We start from the raw sequence: 21,735 nt of genomic DNA on the forward strand, positions 1-21,735 counted from the left end.
CATCGAAGAAAGACTTGAAGGGATCGAGAACAACCAAGCCTCAATAGATACCCTCGAAACACAAATGGACCTGAGAATGAGAGAAATAGAGAAAAGAGAGGAAGAATTCCGACTAAAAATGGACAATTTAGGAAACCGTGAAAGAAGGAACAACCTGCGTTTCTTCGGTATTCCGGAACAAGAGGGTGAAACAGAGGGAGACCTCAAGAAAACAATCCATGACATTATCAAAATCCTGAAGGCCGATGAAGATATTAATGAACCCAAGACGGAACGGATACATAGGGCCGGAGGGGCGCCGGGTGGTCCAAGGTCAGTCCTCGCCAGATTCCATAGGTACCATGATAGAACCAGGATTCTAGAGAAAACCAGGTCCGGAGGTCCACTTACACTAGGAGGTGCCCAGATTAACATCTTCCAAGACCTATCTCCACTCACTCTAGCCCTGAGACGCTTATGTAGCCCACTCACGAAATGGCTCAAAGACCAAGGTACCCGATACAGATGGGGATACCCCTTCTCCCTCACATTTGAGCATGGAAGTAGAAGAATACACCTGAAAACCGAAGAGGAGATCTGAGAATGCATAACCAAACTCCTAGGAACGGCCCCAAAGGATACAGATCGAGAAGAACCTGAGCAAGGGAGAACACGATGGTAACTGCAGGGACCAAGGAGAAAGAGAGTGATGGGTTCCAGGAAATACAGACGCAGCAACAACACTCCAGATAACGACAAATGAAAAGATTGCCTGGTTGTTCAGAACCTAAACAGAGGAAACTCTGAGAGACCTGACCTGATAGTCCAATGACGATGGCACGGACCAAAGCACCAAAACCCGCCGACACGAGGTCAGAAGCATCCGAAAGGATTCCCTCTGGAAGAAAGAGCGAAACGACAAGAAAAACATGGCCTAAGAAGTGCCCGTACCAGGTCATATACTTTTTATAAAAGTTAAAATTGCGTTTTATATAGAAAGGGGGGGGGGGATTGAGATGGGAGTTCACACTGTTACAGTGATTCTTGGGAAAACACGGACCGAGCGATATTGGTTCACCCAGGTGGTCTGACATTGGATTGACAGTTTTTATCCAATCCAATCCAGACGCCACCAACCAAGGACAGAAAACATGGGCAAGAAGTGACAAAGGAGGGAAAGGGAACTAAGGGAAGAGGGGACGGGTATAAAGGGAACTAAGGGAAGAGGGGAGGGGTATAAAAAGTAACAAGGAAAGGAACAAGGGAGGGAAGGCTGAAAAGCTTAAGACAGACAGATATATTAAACGACAGAGGCACAGATCGTTGGCAGCAAAAGATAAAAGAGAGGACTTCGAGAACAAACAAGGGACAAATACCAATGGCTAATTTCATAGAGGCCACAATCGACAGGCCAATCTCCATTAGAATCGGAACACTGAACGTCAAAGGGAGTAACTCTCCCACCAAGAGAACACTAATCACCAGAGAATTCAAAAGAGCCAAATTAGACGTACTATTCTTACAAGAAACGAGATATATGAGAGGAGAAGAACGAAAGGTTCTGTACGCCAAATTTGAAACTGAATATTGGGGCTCGGTCCCACTCAGAAAAGCTGGAGTAGGCATACTAATAAGTAAGGGACTCAACATGGAAGTGCTGAAAACATGGGCAGATATAAGCGGTAGAGCACTTATGCTAGTGTGCAGGATACAAAACACCACCATTACTTTGGCCACTATATACACCCCAATACAGGCCAGTCAAAATTCCTCCAACAAACAATCGCCAAAGTCATGACCGAAGCAGAAGGTGAAATGATTTTAGGCGGCGACTTCAACATGTGGGCAGACCCGTCACTTGACAGACAATCTGGTAACCCGCATGCTGTCAACCCACCGGAGGCTAGCCGCACAGAAGTGGTCGAGATGATGAACACATACAAACTCATAGATGCGTGGCGCTATATGAACCCCCAGCGGCCAGGGTTCACTTTCTACTCCACACCACACACTACGTATACCAGAATTGACTATATGTACCTCTTAACGGGCCTAATGCAAGCAATGTCGACGTCAGAGATAACCCCCATAAATTGGTCAGACCATGACATGGTCACAGTCACCCTCACACAGATCGCACTTCCCTACAGGAGCACGAAATGGTGCAACAATGAAACACTCTGGAAGAATCCGGTGTTCCGCGACCAACTGGAGAAAGATATCGGTGAATACTTTGAACGGAATAACACAGGTGAAGTCTCAAAACAAACGGTATGGGAAGCAGGGAAAGCGACCTGGAGATGAATATTAATGAGACAAGGAGCCGCAAAGAAAAGAGAACGAACCCTCATAGAAAACAAGCTCAGTAATGAAATATCACAATTAGATCGAGACGCACAATCCTCAGACAGCGAGAGAGAAAGAAAAATAGCTGAGGCGAACGAGAAGAGAGAGGAATTGCGCTAGCTGGAGATAAGCCAAGTCGTCCACAAACTTCAATTTCTGAAACAGAAACATTATGAGAAGGGAGATAAGGCAGACGCACTACTGGCTACCAGACTAAGAGCTCAGCAAGCAGAAAGATGGGTATCAGCCATAGAAAATTAAACAGACTTGCATGCAAACCTCCCTGGCAACATCCCTGAAGCCTTCGCCAAATATTACGAGACACTATACACAGACCAAGCCACAGCAGAAGAGGAAGTCATCAACGAATATATGAACAACATAACTATGCCTAGAATAACCGAAGAAACAGCTGAGGCATTCGAATCTCCTATTACTGAAAAAGAAATTGAAGACACCATCAAAAGACTCCTGACTGGGAAAACCCCTGGAAATTATGGCTACACTGCAGGATTCTACGAGACCTTCATTGGTCCCCTCCTCTCATTCATGGTCGAACTCTTCAACCACATCCTCCAAACCAGCACGGCAACCGACTCCTTCTCTGAAGCACTCATCACAGTCATTCCGAAAGAAGGCAAAGACCCCAAGCAGCGAGCGTCTTACCGTCCTATTTCCCTCCTCAATATTGACGCCAAGATATACACATGAGTCCTCACAACAAGACTCAAAATGCACATGCCCTCTATAATCCACACAGATCAAGTTGGTTTCATCCTTGGTAGACAAGGGGCAGACTCCACCCGCAAGACTCTCCATCTGATACACGAGGCCAAGAAAATGCCGAACACACCTGCACTTCTCTCGATCGACGCAAAAAAAGCCTTCGACAGAGTCGAATGGCCCTTCCTGGAAGCAACACTGAAGAAAATAGGACTTGGCCCGATTCTCAGACAGGGATAAAAGCAGTATACACCTCACCTCAAGAATCTGTAACAGTGAACTCGCAGTACTCCCGATGCTTTCCACTGACAAGAGGTACGAGGCAGGGAGGCCGGCTCTCGGCGATACTATTCGCACTGTTCCTAGAACCCCTAGCACAGACGCTTAGAGCTGACGAAAGGGTAAAGGGCCTACGTGTACAGGGAAGGGAATACAAACTAGCCCTGTACGCAGATGATATCCTTCTCCATGTCCAGAACCCCTTGACATCCATTCCACGTGCCATACAACTCATGGAAGAATATGGCTTGCTATCGGGCTTCAAAATCAATAGAACCAAATCCATCCTCTTCTCGATACAAGAGCCCACTCCACAGCAGTTATCGCAATTCACCCAATTAGAACTCACTATTGGAGGGCCAACGCTCCGTTACTTGGGCATCAATCTCACGAGAAACATAGCCGATCTATATGAAGCCAACTTTCCACAGCTCTTATCCGCTCTCCAAGCTGACCTAACGAGATGGCAACCCCTCACAATCTCATGGATGGGCCGCCTCAACGCCATCAAGATGGTTAGTCTCCCACGCTTCCTTTACCCATTTCAAGTCCTCCCAATAAAGATCCCGGAAGGCTTCTTCAAACAAGTGAAAAACGCAATAATCAGATTCCTGTGGGCAGGGAAAAAGCCTAGAATACCATACGAAACTCTCATTCTACCTAAAGAACTAGGCGCTGTCGGCTACCCAAACATAGAGCGATACTACCAGGCAGTCCAGCTACAAGTCCTCGTCCCCCACATAAGAAACAGAGAGGACCTACAATGGGTACAACTGGACAATGACAACCTGACCCCGGCGACACTCTCAGAATGGCTGTGGGTACCACAACCAAAGCTCACAGGGAAACTGCGCGAACACCCCATCCTGGGGATGATATGGGAAATATGGAAGGAAGGCAAAGCAATGGCAGGCATAACAATCTGTCTGTCACCCCTTAGCCATCTATGGGCTCCAGGAATCCCGGAGGAAATCCCCGAACACGCTAGTTACCAAACCTGGTTTGATGCAGGGCTTGAAAGAGTTGGACAACTCTGGAAGGAAGACAAATTCATAGCAATATCCGAACTAGAGGAAGCCCTCCAACTGCACCCAATACTGGTATTCCTCTACCTGCACCTAAAAGGTGCCTTATCCAAACGGGAATGTCACTCCAAAATACGCAGAGAACTAACCACGTTTGAGAAAATCCTCGACTCGACCACCACGAACAAAGGACTAATATCATGCATGTACAAGGCCTTGATCAATAAAAACCAAGACTCCACCTCCAACCTCAGAGACAAGTGGGAGAAAGACTTTAAAAGAAAATTCAGGCAACAAGCCTGGGATATGATATGTAAAACACCATCCCAAATATCAATCGCCGCGCCGCGCAATACAAACTCCACCCAATAAAGCTACTTCATAGATGGCAATATGACCCGCACAAACTCTCCAAAATGTACCAGACCAACAGCACAGAATGCTGGAGAGGATGCAGAATGGACGCCGACTATTGGTACATGTGGTGGGTGTGCCCAAAAGTACGCATATACTGGAATGAAGTGCTGGGATGGGTCAAACAGATTGATGGGGTTGAGAGGACTGCAGCACCCCTCATGACCCTATTCAGACTAGACAAAGATGAAGACGTACTGATCAGGACAAAAGGAATAGCATCACTGTTATTACTGGCAGCGAGAGCAGATCTTGTCACCAAATGGAAGTCCCCACGCCTCCCAACGAAAAAGGAATGGACAACATCGCAGTAAACATATATACGATGGAGAAAATTACCACAACACTCCATGGAAAAGGCGCACGCAACAAAGAATTATGGTGTGACTTTGCCGCCCTTAATGTCCCAAACTCAAGATAACAGTGAACCAAAGATCCCGAGACTCAACTTAATCACATAATGGAGAAAAGCCTGTACACCACCCATCCACCGTAATAGACATCTGGATACCCTTACGGAACAGCACCAAAGAAAAATCATAGCCTCAACCAAAACGAACTAGATACCTCTGCCAACGATCTGCACAGATTAAACCGACTGTCCAGGGGGGGAGGGTAAGGGACACAGTAACAAACTTCGGGAAGGGAAAGTTAATATTGACAATTGTTCAGATTTGTTGAAACGCCACAATGAAACGAGATGATATCAAAATGTCAATGAAGTTTTACCTGTTCCCCGTTATTTGTATGTATTAAAACCAATAAATTCTAAATTGAAAACATTTAAAAAATTATTGACCACTTGTATTGGATTCTGTTGAAAATGCTCAGTTGCAAATTGTGTGCTTCTGACATCTGCTGATCTTGCCAGGTTGAGGTGGGTACAGATATTTATATGTATTGAGATTGTGAATGGGAGTATCCAGTGATTGTTGCCGAAAAGAAAACCACGAATGAAATGTTATTGAAAAAACACTGAAATCTAAATATATAGGTGGTTAAAAGGTATGGGGGTGGTTCGGGTGGAGTGGAATTGTGGGGAAATGGGTGAGGGAGGGTGGGGTTGAGGCGGCAGTCCCATTATTTTTAATATTTTTTTTTATATATATATATTCTTTTTTCTGTAACATTTTTTAGTAACATTTCATTCGTTAAAATTCTTTTCGATAAGATCACATGGGACTGGGAATGGGTGCTACACTTTGATAAGAGTGTCCTGGATCATGTGGATCATGTTCATCATGTTGAGCAGGTTATTTGGTGTATGTTTCCCAGATGTCTGAGTCTGTCAGTCTTGGTGTGTTCTCTCCTGCACTGAATCTCCCTTTATTGTACACCGATTGTTACTAAGGAAAACGCCTTTGTGTGATGAGTGGATTGAGAGAATTAGTCTGAGCGAGAAGATCTCACATGAGAAGAAATACTCCCTGGGGAACTGATGGGATATCTGAGTTGCCCTTTATAGCTTCTACACTTAATTCTGCTAGCTTTCCCCCCTCCCTGCCCACTGCTCTGTTTCTATGTTCAGTGTACCTGTCCTCTACCAATAGTGCGTCTGATCTTGTAAACTCTAATGTGATGTTTGTGTGTGTGTGTGTTTTCTGGTACATACTAGTACCTTGTATAGACACTTGTCCAGCTTGCAACTTTATTAATGCTCCCCTATTCTGCAATGTTGTAAGCAATCATTGTTGCCATGCAGTTGTTGACTCTGCCCTTTCTTAGGTTGTATACGAATTGTTTGAATGTCAATTGTTCGAATAACAATTGACCTTCTGCACAATTGACCGAATTTAAACAGTCAATTAGGATATATATGCGGGGGGGAAACCCCCCCGCAGTCCTCCACCCAATCCAACCCCCACCCCAAAGCCCCTCCAAATCCCCTTATATTATTATTACACCAACCCAACCCATAATATATATTAAATTGACCATACGGTCAATTGTGCAGAAGGTCAATTAGAACCCCTATTATTCGAACAATTGTAAACAAACAATTTGGGAAATACCCTTTTTTATTCTGTTATCTATTGCTGGATCAGAGTTTCGCGTAATGCTTGCTATTGGGCTCATGTGGGCACTTTATTACTTGAGTGTTTTGAACATTTTAAAGAGAAATCCTTCTCTGAGCAAAAAGCTAAAGTTGCCTTACCAAGTCTTTTCTGTCCCTTTTGAAATAGAACATTAAATAAGCCTGTATCATATTAAGAACTAAAGTGGGACCGAGATAGTTGGCTACAGTATTCTAGAACTTAGCCCTAAATGCTGGTTGTGTTCTGACAGCTTTGTCTTCTTTGATGGTTTTAGGGTAAACTTGTGACCCACCCATGCCCTCCTTATGCCCTTGCCTGGGCCTCCAACAGCATTGTGGCCGGAGGCTGTGACAAGAAGATTGTGGCCTATGGGAAAGAGGGGCATGTGATCCAGACCTTTGATTACAGCCGGGACCCATCGGAGAAGGAGTTTACAGCAGCAGCTACCAGTCCAAGCGGGCAGGCTGTTGTTGTCGGCAGCTATGACAGGTAAGGCCCTGAGAGGGAAGAAATGCAAACTGAAATCCATTATCTTGCGTTGCCAGTAGTTCCTGTTTCATAATGCTCCATACCATGATGGCCCACGTATGCTTTGATCATCTACAGCAAGTGTTCCTATGGTAAGACAGGAAAGCCGCACGGTTGACACTTTGTTTCATGTGTTCTACAGTTGTACATGCCTGCTATCGCTGCTAACTCTTCCTTTACACTGTGAGCATACGCGCTCGGTGTTGATGTATGATTTCCCTCTTCATCACACATCTTTTACCATCATGTATTCAGTCTCTGCCCATCATACATCTTCTATAACTGTTTTATGGCCTCATCATAAAACTAGATTGTTGATGCAGTCACTAAACACTCTGTCTTTTGCCACTAAAACCTAGACTTGTACTCTCAATGTTGGAGATGAAGTGAAATGGCCAACCCTTGTTGGTAAGCCTAGTACAGTAGTTAGTTGTCTCATACTGGGCACGTCTCTGTTTCACCAGTTACTCCATGTAACAAACAGTGGATGTTATGGAGATTCCTTCCTGCCCCGGTCTTCGGGGTGTGAAAGGCCCCGGGCCACAAGAAGGTACCAATGGTTCCCTGAAGTCTGCCTGACTCTCTAGTGGTAAGTGTCACAGAGCAGCCAAGGCAGAACTCTTATGGGGACAACAGGGTGGTTAAAGATAAAGCACACCTCTTTATAACATTCAATAAGTAAATGGAAACACAATATGCTAGTTTATAACTATCTTTAATGCGCAGGAAAGGGGTAATACAGAATTATAGGTAGGTAACATCCGCTTGTGAGTGTCACCTGGTGTGTTCAGGATCAGAATGAGCAGACGTCAAGCTTTCTCAAGAACGCTAGGAAAGTTGCATGTCCGGATTTCCTCGAAAGGAACACACTGCCCCATAAGGTGTAATATAGAAGTGTGAAGACAGTAGGCTAGTGCTTGTGGTTATGTGAAAGTAACTGCCTGCTATCAGAATAGTTAGTAAAGTGTTTGGAAAGTCAAAGGTCACTAGTGGCAGAGACAGTCTCTGATTAGGCAACAGCTACTCTGGTGAGGAAGGTCTGCCCGCAGGGAGGAAGACTTCAGAGTTTCTTGAGGTGTTGCTGGGTTGGGCACAAAGGCGATTTTATGCTGGGGTGCAGTACAGTGCCTCAAGGCAGTTCCAATAGCCAGAGGGTGGAGACGGTGGTTCAGTAGTGCAGATAAGATGAGACTTGGGGACCTTTGAGTGCCTGTGTCGTTTGAAAAAGGGTTTTTTGTTTTAAATAGTCTTTGGTAAATGAAGGCCTCTGACTATCTGTTATTAGTCCAGTCTCCAGTGCTCCCACCCCTTCGTGGCAGGTCATGCATGGGCATCAGTAAGGCTTCTTCTGGGACCAGTGTCGTCTTGTAGGCTTTTAACCTAACTGTTCCTGCTGACTCAATGGAAGGGAGGGCACTCATTCAGTTAGGAAGTCTTGTATCCGCAGTTGCCAGCAGCACTTTGTTCCTGAGCAGATGCCATAACAGAGCTGCAACTAGTTGCTTCTCAGTCCTTTAGACCTTCTCATAGCAATTGATAAAGGATTAGGCACAGATTACCTTATGTTATAGGAATATTGAAAGCTGGAGGTGCCTTCTATATAGGATGTGGATTGAGCCCGGAATTACAGCTATCCTATTCAGGTATTCCCCAGGTCTGACCTTGTTTATCCTGGCCAGTACCATATAAGCCCATCTGTTTCTTTCCTTCATAGACTAATGCAAGAGTACTGCTTGGGAGCTATGCACAAAAAAGCGGTTGTGCTTTTAAATTCAAAATGACTGGCAAGTGCTTGCCAGGTTCCTGCCACCATAATTTTCCAGGGAACAAATAGCTAATTAGACCTGATTTTTAGTCTTGGAAAACAATGGGTATTGTGACAAGGCCAGTATTCTTCCCTCCCTAGGCCAAGTAAAAGAAGCAGCAGTGATATCCCTTTTGCAAACTGAGAATGCAAGACCGCAACAACAAGCCTCATCCCCCGAAGGGCTGGCGTGCTGCCGCGCAATGGCATGGGGAATAGAGAGGGAGCAGCTGCAGCTGTGCACAACACCTGCCAAGAACGTCACAATGAGAGACCATCAAGACTCGTGGACACAAAACCAATCCCACGAACCCACCAGGGATAAACTAGATGGGTGCCAGGGAAGGAAGGATGAACTCTTGTTCCCGAAACATACTAAGGAAGAAATCCAGAGCTCGCTCTGATTCAGTGAACTCTCTATACCGCAATGGTTGAGGCTTGGCGGTCACACATGGAGGAAGTGGGCAAGGCTTAGTCACACCCACACACCCAGGTAGGGGAAGAGCAGGCTAGATTGGGTAGAGTAAGAAAACCAATCGGCACAGGCGGAAGGATACATCACAAGGGACAGGAAACGGGAAGTGCGCATTTTTGGATGAGGTCAGAAATGGAGATGGACGAAGAGACCAACAGGAGGAAGAAGGAAGCAGCAGCTTGTGGAGGAGATTGTTGGAGCAGTTGGGCTATTGGTTTAGAAGTGAAAGGGATTCTGCACAGAGGGTGTTCGCTTTGTGTTGCAGCTGAAGAGAATTTCGAGTGTTAATTGCATGGTACTGTGTGCAAGGAAAGTATCTCTGTGGAGGAATGGCGGGAGGAGGAGACTCATGGTGGAGGCGACTCATGGTGGAGGAGACTTGTTCCGGGAGAAGAAGAGTAGCAGCAAGTAGGTCAACAAACGGTGGAGACAAGGATAGGAGGAGTGAAACATCTGAGGGGCAGAGGACTGGTGGCTGGGGTAAGGTGAATGGGGAGACAATAAGAGGGGAAGACAGTTAGAGGAGGAGGTCGAGGGTGGGGGACAGAGACACATGCCTAGGATCCACATATTCCGAATAAAAGTGTCCCAGAGGCTCTCAGTGGTTTTGGTGCCATCTGCAAGGGCACCTCACCTTCAGAGCCCTAACATCTATTAGGTACCATGATGCACAGATTAGTGAAGCCTGTTATGAAAACTCACTACGGAAAACATACAATTCAGGACAAGAAAATAAGAGCAGGAGCTCTTATCGGAAGCCACAGTTGAGCATCCTTGCGCTAAAACCCATACATGGAGCCTTTTTCCATGGCTCCCTGGAGATGGAACAAGCTCTACCATTGAGATCCCTGCAGTGGAGTCTGCCGTTTGTTCTTGAACCTGCCATTCTGGGATTGCTAATCCATTAGAGGATCCTCTAAGATTGAATGAGCCAAAGTCCTGCATCCAAACCCCCCAATTCTGAGTGATCTGTGGAATCGTAGGCGCACATCTCCATCGTGTCAGGAACCACCTTCCCTGGGCCTCTCACTGTTTTTCCTTGCTCCATAGCACCTTTCTTGGCATGCGCATTATATATAGCATGTGCTCTGGTGTCAGATGATGACATTGAGATGGGTGTTCCTTGTTTATGGTTGGCTTAAAGGTCTTGTTACTTCCCGTCATCATTTTCATTAGGCTTCGAGTGCTGAACTGGAGTCCACGCAGAAGTGCCTGGGAAGAAGCTAAAGCAAAGGAGATCCCCAATTTATACACCATCACCGTCTTGTCTTGGAAACGTGATGGGTCTCGGCTGTGTGCGGTGAGTACTCTGTGTGTATTCCAGAAATCCAATTATCTGATGTTTGTAAACTATCACAGTCTTAAAATGTCTCGGAGTGCGTAGGCTGCCTCGTGTTCGTATTTAATGGCGTGTGTTCGTGTCTTTCTGAAGGCCCAACGATTGGACACAATTTCACATTTTCTTTCTTGTGACACTCAAACATCTGTATAGAATCCATTCAAATATTGTTTTAAAGTTTTGTTGATGAAGTGTTGCCCATAACCAACGCTGAATGCGAAAGCATGATAATACTCTGCCAATAGACGAAGTATAACAGCACATACCTAAATGCTTGGTTCTGTCATTATGATCTACCTATATGTTGAGCTTTCTAGTTGGTGTCTTGAGATGGTGCCTTAGCCCCTCTCACATCCTTGTTGTTTTTTGGAAATTAGATAGTTGTTAGGAGTGTGTTCACACTGCAGCTGTTTGCTGTTCTCGATAAGTTCTTTGTGTCCGTATGTACTCTTATTCCATGATTTGCTCTTGGATGGTGTGAGCGCTTAGTGTTTGTCTCTCTCATGTTTCTGCGGTCTCTTTCAGGGCACCTTATGCGGTGGGGTGGAGCAATTTGACTGCTGCTTGCGAAGAAGCATCTATAAGAATAAGTTTGAAATGACATATGTGGGGCCAAGCCAGGTAAGCTTCTAGAAAATACTTTCCTTTTTGTTGCTTTTCAGCCTCAGTCTCTGGGACCCCAGTATATCATTTGTTCCCCTCACCCTTTTTTGGGAAGCAGGGTACTTTTCTCACCACATTTGCCATTGCGACTCACTTCTTGGAAAAAGTACTGTTCAGTCCCTAAGGCTACCAATAGAGAGGGAACCCAAGCACCCTTTTTCCTTTTATGTAGCATTTCTGCCTCCCTTAAGCATACAAGTTAAGGGCACCTGTCCCCCACTTCTTTTTCAGTGAAATGTGTTTCTCACTATTTTGTTAGTGTGTCCTAAACAGGCTGGTGGCAGTGCATCTTTGTTTTTATATGTGTTTTAATATATTTCACTGGTGCACTCCTGCACACCTTTATTTTCACTGCAAGGATGCCTGAGATGGGAATTCCAGATGATGCTGACTGGTAGAGGAGACAAGAAGTCTGTGGCTGAGAAGCCGAGTTTACATGAGAAAAACACTGTCCAATAGTAGACAATGCTTTTAAATAGATCATATTTCGAATCTGTGAATATTCAAATCTGTGAATGTTTGTTTGTCTAATGATCTGTTGACGCAAGAAAAAAAAACAAATGTTGGCTAATTCATTAACAAAAGTGAAAAACCTAGTACACAACATAACATTAAAAATATGGATGGAGGCTGTATGTATGCGTCAAATGGATTCCTCATCTTAGATATGTCATGTGGCAGCAGATCTCGGAAAACTTTTCACAGCAGGGGGTACCGTGCGGCATTGGCATCAAGGTCCCTCTGTGCTCTCAGTATTCTCAGGCTTGAAGTGATGTCTGCGCTGGTACTAATCGGTCGCACTGGGCCCCATGTCCTCAGTTCCTTTAAGCATGCTCAGCTGATCTTGGGATCTATCTTTGACATCTCTGAAACATTATTCTGATGCACTTGATAAAATCCTTAAACATTTCAACGCCTTACCCTTCCGGGTTCAAAAAGTGTCAGGACTGCGACACCAAGATGTCACTGACAGAAACTCTCAAAGTTTGTCTTTGGTGCCTTGGTTTCCGAACACGTCGTAGCTAATTGAAGTTCTTGTCAGACAAGGGCATCAAAGGCATTGACAGAGAGGGCTTTGAAATTGGTTCTTGTGCATTCAATATCACAATCACCCAGTACAACCCCATCAAAGTATAAGTCTTCCAAGAGGACAAGCTCTGTGACGGTTCAAAGATCACCAGAGAGATCCCAAAAAGAGCCAAGAAACACAGGAAGAGGTCCCATTCAAGGAGTGAATCCCAACATTTATCATCCTCTCCTTCAAAGAATAGACTCAGGTATTTGTCGTCGACTCCTCCTAACAGACAGGTATGTTTTCCTTACAAATCTGCTGCGGCAGAAGAATGGGAGGATTTCCGTTGCAAAATGATAAGGTCTTCGAAAAAAGGCGGGTCTTAAGGAGAAAGGGGGAGGGAGACAGTCGATTACACTGTGCTCGACAAAGCCGGTAGGATATCATTCTCATTCATCCTTTGCGCCCAAGGGCTTGGTAATGGCATCAGCATTAGGGAAAACCTCAGAGCCTTCGACTCCATCGCTGGTATCAACGGCTTCCAATTTCTTCGATGTCGTATCAGTGCCAATTCTTAAAGGCCCATCGATGTTGATATATCTTCTACTTCGAGATTCGCTCTGCTGTCAAGAAAATACTTTTTGGGATCTTTTCAAAGCATCTTGGATGGCGACTCAATCCCATTCGCCTTTGAGTCTCTAACAACTTCTAGGACTCAAGGAGATTCAATCAGGATAAGCCAGATGGACAGAACTGGCTATGTACTTGAAAGATGTTAGTGGTCTTGACACTTACGCCAGAGTTTGAATTTTAATATCCAGACCCTCATGGGCATCCTAATGTAGTATACAGGAGAGCAGTGACTAAAGTTGCAGATGCTTTATGCTGGGGTCCTCCTGCTAAAGAAATCGCGGAGTTCGACCTCAATGATATTTCTAACAGAGGCCCACAGTATGCTGCCTTGGAGGATCCTTTTCTGTAGCGATGGAAGAAACCCTGCCTTTCACTAGCGGCACACAGGATCTGATAAGGAAGTATAAACCAGCAACCTCTGACCCAGACTTTCTACCCCAGCCTTGAGATTCTGGTAATGCAGACAGCAAGATCGGCCACTAAATCCAGCGCATATACTTCTTTGCCTCCAAAGAGGGACAACAAGAAATATGATGACTTATCAAAGAAAATGTTTGTATAAGGCAGTATGGCATTAAAATACATTAATGCAACATGCACCTTCACCAAATACACCGACAGCCTGTGAGCGGATATATCTGAAGTGGCAGAACATGTCTCCGAAGTATGGCTGATGGATGGCTTCTGTAACATTGTGGATGATGGTAAGGACGATATGTGCCAAGCGCTTCAATCTGGACTAGATGCGGCTGATTGCATTGGAAAGGCCATGGATACAAGTTCTGTGTCACTGAATTTTGCCTGGCTAAGGAAGTCCGACTTAGCAACGGATGTACAAACCAGACTATTGGACATGCCATTTGATGGTTCTAACTTGTTTGGCCCAAACGGAGATGATAGCTTGGAAACGTTGCAAGCCTCAAAAGCCGCTGCTAAACTGCTATGGCGGCTGTATGCCAATCAATATAAATGCACAGGTCAATCCTGGTAAGGAAAACATTTATTCTACTACATCTATCACAGCCAGAGAGGGAAATGTCAAGCATCTAGCAGACAAGAGCTGAGAGGCAGGGGTGGGAAAACATCCCAATCTGCTCCCGCTTCAGTCCCCTTCAGCACTGCAATGGCTCCAAAAACACCTTGAGAACTTCTCACTCTTTGGCTCTAGGTGGATGTCTGTTGCATCATTCCAATGAATGGTACAGAATTACCTTGGAGGCATGATCACTGCAAGTGGTTATCCAAGGGTACTGCATCCCTTTCCTACGGTGTCCCCCAGACTAACCCCCAGCCTTTTAGACACTTTGTGTTCCGGACCAGCAGGAGGTTTTCTCCCTATTTGAGAAAGGTGGGAAAGAACCTACAACCATTTTTTAAATTTCTTTGGTTCCAGAAAGGGACAGAGGGCTGCCAGCCATCTTGGCACTGTGGCTCTTGAACAAGTTCCTCAGAAAAGTTCAAGATGGTAACAACTGTTGCAGATTTTCCAGGTCCTAGAGCTCCAGCATTGGTTGGTGTCTTTCGACCTCCAGGACACCTATTTTCACATGCCAATCCATCCGAAGCACGAAGGGTTTTCACCAAGCTGTTGGCAGTGGTAGCGGCCAGCCTGAGGATTTCAAATAATCCCCTACTTAGCTGTTCAGATCCCACTCCCAGGATCAAGCTTTGTAATCCTCTTTGTAATCCTCTCACCCACACCAGCCACCTCTTGCACAGACTGGGCTTCTCCATCAACTTCAAGAAGGCCCATGTGGCGCCCTCTCAAATGCTCCAATTCATTGGAGTGTTCCTGGACTCTTCCTCAGGGACGGCTTTTCCTCCCAAGGATAGGGCTGTACATTCCCAACAGATGGTCACCAAATTTCAAAACGACCCTTTCTGCCAGTCCTGGACTTCTTCTGGTTGCGAGGTTGTTACACAGAAACCTGTGCAGTTCCCTTGGGGATCACTGCAAAAGATTTAGGACTACAGGTGTTGGCAGTAAACCCACTTGGTAGCAGTCTGTACCACCCAGATTTACCTGGTAGCTGTGGCTGAGCAGTCAGACGTCCGTCAAGAAGAGGTAGGCAGTATGTAAAGTATACACAATAGGCACTCTGATACAATAGCACAAGCAAACCCTGACCAGAGCTTTGGTATCAAGGTATATAATTATTTATTTAAAAACACACTTATTGAAACACTCCAGCACTAATATTGTAAATCACTCTAAACACAGTTACTATTATTATATATACATCCCTTATTCCTTATCAGACAAGTCTTAGTTAACACCACTTATTTCCAGACAGAGCTGAGCGCTTAACTATAGATGGCACTCCAATAAGTTAACGGAAAAGAGAGGGAAAAAGGCAGAATGTAGGGAAATACACCACACTAATACTTAGGAACTCTTAAGCAAGGCAGGAAAGTCAAAAGTTACTTGTGAGCCAAAGTCCATAGGCCGGGCCCACTCTTGGTGAGAGCAGGGCACAAATGCACCCAAGATCACACAATGACAACAGGCTTAAAAAGTCTTGCAGGGAGTTCAGAAAGGTTTTAGTTAGGCTCAGAAAAGTTTAGCCAGGGTGTCCCAGGCTAACCCAGGTTCGAAAGCCGGGGGCTAAATCTACCCCGTACAGTCGGTTGCAAGGGAAGCCAGGCGGAACACGGTACCTTAGGTGGAAAGGATCCACCAGCGGGGGCAGTTGTTCCTGGCAGCGGGTGCAAGTCGCGGATTCGTCCAGAGGAAGAGGAGATCTCGACGTGGAGGAAAGATGAAGGTCGTGCCAGGGAAGAAACCAGCCGCTGAGTTTTCCGGTTAAAGGTACTACCTTTGGATTCGCAGTAGTGGTAAAACGTGGTATCCCGGTTGCCGGGGTGCTTGGCACAGGCATGGCGGCCACGAGTTGTCCCAAGAAGCGAAAAAGGAAGCAGACTGGTTATCCCCACCAGTCGAAGGAAGAAGACTCTCCGGGCTGGAGATCGCCTCTGTCGTTGGGAAAAGTGGTGAGACGGTTCAGCAGGGCTCCACCGGTGGTGTCGTAGCAGGTCGGCTCAGCTTCTCCCTTGTCAGGATCTTAGGTCCTGTGGCGGCTTCTAAAGTTCCAGTCCCCAAAGCCCTGCTTTTATGCAGAAAACCCCCATTCACTCAGCCTAGCTGTCCCTCAAACATGCTAAGTGGTGAGCCGGCCTGCTCACCACTTGGGCCAATAAGGACGGAGTGCGACTTGAGTTGCCTAGGCAACTCAGTCCAGGGTGCCTAAACCCCCTCCCGCACCCCCTGTGGTACCCAGACAGAGTGGCACCACTTTTGGAGGCTTCTGTGGAGAAGCCCGCCAAAAAGTGGAACAAAGGGCTCGACTTGGGTTGGAGTCACAGAAGAGAACACAAATGCCATTTTAGAACCAAGTCTTGGCAAAAAATACCAACCGGAGAATTAATATTAATTAAATAAACCGGTGGTATGTTCAAGGCTATAGGAATTAAATAATTAAAGTTGGTAGCCTCGAACAATGAGAAAATCCCATAGGAATATATTTGCGGTCGAATGTAAAAAGTAGTATTCACTGCCACCAGCCAAAACTCTATCGGGGGGACGGAGACGTGCCCCCTCGACTAACAGACCCCGGGGCAGTCGAATTGCCCCGGCCAGTACGTCCACAATATGATGGTTTGTACTGGTTCTGTTCAGAATTTGAGACTAGTAAAGTCAATGGTGACTTTACGTGCCCTGGGAGACAGTAGTCAGTCCCAGGGTATGGAGTCTATACTGGGGGGTCACTATGACACCCCTGTGTTACTGCACTGAGAGTGCTGTGTAACACACATCACAAAAACACATGAAGCCTTATGGAGTAAAAGACCCCATAGCCCATTAAACACATCTAGAGTCAAAGAAACACACTCAAATCATGCCCAAGAGTGAGGGTAAAAGAGTCTCACTCTTGGCAGGAGAAAAAAATAAACCCCAAAAATCCAGCAAAGCTGCTGGGGGACTCACTAGGTTAGGAAATTCAGCCTAAACAGAGAATTCTCCCTAACACTCGCCCCCCCAGACTAAGGGACAGGAAGATTTAATCCACTCCTGGATGAACCTCATGCCTCTAGTCGATGACATACATCCTAGAGAGTCCATCACATTTTGATGGCGACACCCTGACCTGTGCTCAATGGTGAAATCAAACCCTTGAAGGCAGATTGACCATCTCAATAGTTTTGGATTTTCCCCTTTCATTTTCATCAACCATCTCAAGGGTTGGTGGTCAGTCTGAATGACAAAAGTAGAACCATACAAGTATGGCCTAAACTTCTTCAGTGCCCACACAATAGCAAAGCATTCTCTTTCGATTGTTGCCCATCTTGTCTCAGGATCCTTCAGCTTACGGCTGATGAAGCAAATGCGGTGCTCCCTACCATTCTCATCCAGTTGGCTAAGGACTGCACCTATACCTACATTGGAAGCATCAGTCTGTACAATGAAAGTTTGGTGGTAGTCAAGAGCTCTTAGTACTGGTGCTTGGCACAGAGCTTTCTTCAGCTTTTCAAATGCCTGATTGCACTCCTCATTCCATTTTACCTTTTTAGGGAATTTAGGAGAGGAGATGACATTCAGTGGAGAAGCTATGGTCCCATAGTTCTCTATGTAATTCCTGTAATACCCAGTGAGGCCTAGGAAGGCTCTCACTTGGGTTTGAGTAGTAGGCGTTGTCCAATTCTGCAAAGCTTCAATCTTGCTGAGCAGAGGCCTTATTTCTCCACCTCCTACCTCATGCCCAAGGTAGACCACTTTACTCTGTCCAATTTGGCACTTACTTGCCTTTATGGTAAGATGGGCCTGCTCAAGAGCCTGCAAAACATGTTCCAGGTGGTTCACATGTTCCTCCCAGGAGTGGCTGAAGACTGCAATGTCATCCAAGTATGCCATGCAGAAGTCCTCCATCCCAGCTAGAACTTGGTTTACCATCCTTTGAAATGTAGCAGGTGCATTTTTCAGTCCAAAAGGCATAACCTTGAATTGGTATAAGCCTACTGGGGTAGAAAATTCAGTTTTCTCCTTGACATGGTCTGTCAGGGCTATTTGCCAATAGCCTGACGTAAGGTCAAATGTGCTGAGGTACTTGGCCGCGCCAAGCCTATCCACCAACTCATCTGTCCTTGGCAAAGGGTGGGCATCAGACTTGGTGACTGCATTAAAAGCTCTATAGTCCACACAGAATCTCAACTCTTTGGATCCTGCCTTTGGTACTAAAACAACTGGGCTAGACCATGGACTAGTAGAGGGCTCTATTACCCCGAGATCAAGCATCTTCTTGACCTCACCTTTGATGTGGGTTCTGACATGTTCTGACATTCTGTACCCTCTGCTTTTGACTGGCAGACAGTCACCAGTGAGAATATCATGCTTGCTGGCCCCAAGGGGTCAAGCCTGGTGAAAGTGAGAACAGGGAGGAAAACTGATTTAACATAGATTTGCACTCCTCTTGTTGCTCAGGTGTCAGATCTGAAGAGAGATGAACTCCTTCAACCTTTTCATCCAAAGGTAAGCCTCTAAGGAGGTCAGGTAGAGCTTCACTCTCCTCCTTCTCTTCCGATGAAGCTAGAAGCAAGGCTCCTACTTCAGGTCTAGAGACATAGGCTTTGAGGCGATTGGTGTGGAATGCTCTGGGAGCTTCCCTGGGTCTGCCCAGATCCACCAGATAGTTGACCTCTCCAAGTTTTCCCACAACCTTGAATGGTTTCATCCATTTGTCTTGCAAGGCCCTCTGCCTGTCAGGCTGAGAGGTCCTGTGTCCGCGGAAGCTGCTGAACCGCCGACAATCCCCCTGAAATGTAATTCACAGAACTAGGTTTCAATTCAGCTCTGCAAACTACACCCCAAAGGGAAAGGGGGAAGTGGATAACAAAACAACACCAGGCTGACTGTGTCAAGGCTAACCAAAGCTGAACCTGCAGAGGATATAAGAAAAGCAGATACAAATCCTTTTATTACTTACTCAACCTTAAGAGTGGAAAGACTTTAAATCCTTAACTAATAATTAAGAATCATACCTGGTTCTTCTCTTGAAATTTCTTAGAGAAGCTTGTAAAGAAGCTGAAAATCTCTCTTACTTGAGACTCTTGAAATTCACAGCAACTTCTTAATTTGAGCAAACCTGGAAAGTTTTGCTCTTTGCCTTTTTTCCAAAAATTCACTAGTTGTCCAGTTAAATAGTCTTTATTTTTTCTTTCTTCTTCTTTCAAACTTTTCCTTTGTTTTTTTCAAACTTTTTACAATTCAATAAAGTTTGTGAATTCTTGAAGAAACACGTGCAAAACACACACGCGGATAATCTCAATACAGAAGATTTGCACGTTAGAAACTTCCTGCGTTGAAGAACACGCGCACTGTAAGGAAAGTCCACGCGCAAAAAAAACGCACTTGTAAAAACACGTGAAGCAGAATTCACGCGCAAACGGAATCACGCGCAGATAACACACGCACTTGTAAACTCCCCGCTGATGAATTTTCGCGCCTATTCACACGCGCCTTATAACCCACGTGCAAAAGAGTTCACACGCGGTTGAGTACACGCGTTAAAACACACGCGCAGGTAACCACATGCGCAATTGAGTCTCGCGCTGAAGCACACGCGCTTGAAGACACACGCGCTATAGAGTTCTCACGCAACAAACAGATCCTCGCGCTTGGAAGCACACGCGCTAAGAAAACACACGCGATATAGAGTTCTCACGCGGCAAACAGATCCTCGCGCTTGGAAGCACACGTGCTAAGAAAACACACGCGCTATAGAGTTCTCACGCGGAAAGCCGATTCTCGCGCTAGGAATTACACGTGCTGGAAAACACACGCGCTATAGAGTTCTAACGCGGCGAGCCGATTCTCGCGCTACAAATCACACATGCTGGAAAACACTCGCTCGCGCAAAGTTCAAAAATATAAATTCAAAGGTTAAATTTTACGAGTTCTCACTTAAATGTCATTAAGATAAACAGAGCTGCAGTTAAAACAAAGTCACTTATCTCCAGCACAATTTCTTAAAGATCTTCAGAGTTTCCTGTCTTCAAAACGAATTCCTGACAGCTGATAGCTTCTCCTGAAACCCCCAAGAAAGTAGCCGCTCAACTGCTAACGCCTGAAGGATAAAATCCACCAGGCCCAAGTCTAAAGCAGGAGCAGCCACTAAACACGTCCTCTCAGCTGGGGTTTAGATGATTAAAGGCAAAGAGTGACAGTTTAGAATGTTCATTGTTGTTCAGCAGTGTTTTCCAACCAATCAGAGCTGTCACTGTGAAACTCCATTTTGCCTTGGGTCAGAACCAGGATTCTGAATCAGGAAGTTAAGGCCAAACCAACTACAATAGAAAACTTCCCACCCACACAAGGCTAATCTAAAAAGGATAATAAAAGAGAAATAATGGGAAAGAAACTTGAATAAGGGAAAATAGCCTGAATAGGGGAAGGAAAGGAAGGAAACCTGACACTGCCTTGTTGGGAGCATAACGAGAACTAGCTGGTCTTGAGTGAACTCAACCATGTTAGCATTCTGATCATGCCAATGCTTGACCAGAGCTTGTCCAGCTTTCAAGTTGTCACTTGCTTCTGCCATCAAGTGTGACATTCTCCGTCGGAGACCTATCACATAGTCGGTCACTCTGACTGGCTTGGGGGAAGGAGCACTCTCCAACCCCTCCTTGATCAGGGCCAATGGACCTCTGACTGGATGGCCATAAAGAAGCTCAAAGGGAGAATAACCTACTCTCTCCTGAGGGACTTCTCTATAAGCAAAGAGAAGGCATGGCAGTAGAAGGTCCCACTTTCGTTTAAGGGGTTCCTCTAAAGCACCTATCATGCTCTTCATGGTTCTGTTAAACCTTTCTACCAATCCATTTGTCTGAGGGTGGAATGCTGTTGAGAACTTGTAAGTAACTCCGCAGGTTTTCCACATGGCTTTCATGTAGTGGGACATAATATTTGACCCCCTGTCAGAGATTACTTCCTTAGGAAACCCAACCCTGGTAAAAATACCAAGGAGGGCCTTAGCCACAGCCAGAGCTGTAACAGTCCTCATAGGAATTGCCTCAGGGTACTTAGTAGCATGGTCTACTACAACAAGGATAAACCTGTTGCCTGAGGAGGTTGGGGGATCAAGGGGACTCTCAAATGGGACTCCTACAACTGGGGGGGGGCACTAAAGGTGCCACATTCTTGGAACCCACCTTACCAGAAGTCTGGCAGGTATGGCAGCTCTTACAGTACTTATCTACTTCAGCCCCCATTTTTGGCCAATAAATGTAGAGAGAGAGCCTTTCCTTGGTCTTCTTGAAACTCAAGTGACCAGCCAAAGGTATCTCATGGGCTAGTTGTAAGAACTGTTGTCTGTTTTCTTGAGGCACTACAAGGCGCTTGTAATCTCCAGGTTCAGACTCAGTTGGTTCACTGTAGAAGAGGCCATCTTCCCAGTGTAACCTGTACTTCCCCGGCTCTTGCCCATCA

The 21,735-nt window shown here is 45.7% G+C and overlaps 1 protein-coding gene across 2 annotated transcripts in view; it reads left to right on the forward strand.

Moving 5' to 3' along the window:
• The window catches only part of IFT172 (intraflagellar transport 172), a 1,218,930-nt gene that overhangs the window by 216,374 nt on the left and 980,821 nt on the right, over positions 1-21,735 (forward strand). For both annotated transcript variants that reach the window (XM_069605452.1, XM_069605451.1), the window contains exons 8-10: positions 7,077-7,291; positions 10,786-10,909; positions 11,474-11,569. In XM_069605452.1, coding sequence (XP_069461553.1) covers positions 7,077-7,291; positions 10,786-10,909; positions 11,474-11,569 — 435 coding nt within the window. The remainder of the gene's footprint in view (positions 1-7,076; positions 7,292-10,785; positions 10,910-11,473; positions 11,570-21,735) is intronic.

Source organism: Ambystoma mexicanum, chromosome 4p (genome assembly GCF_040938575.1).
Source record: "Ambystoma mexicanum isolate Mex_15411 chromosome 4p, UKY_AmexF1_1, whole genome shotgun sequence".
NCBI classification, from domain to species: Eukaryota; Metazoa; Chordata; class Amphibia; order Caudata; family Ambystomatidae; genus Ambystoma; species Ambystoma mexicanum.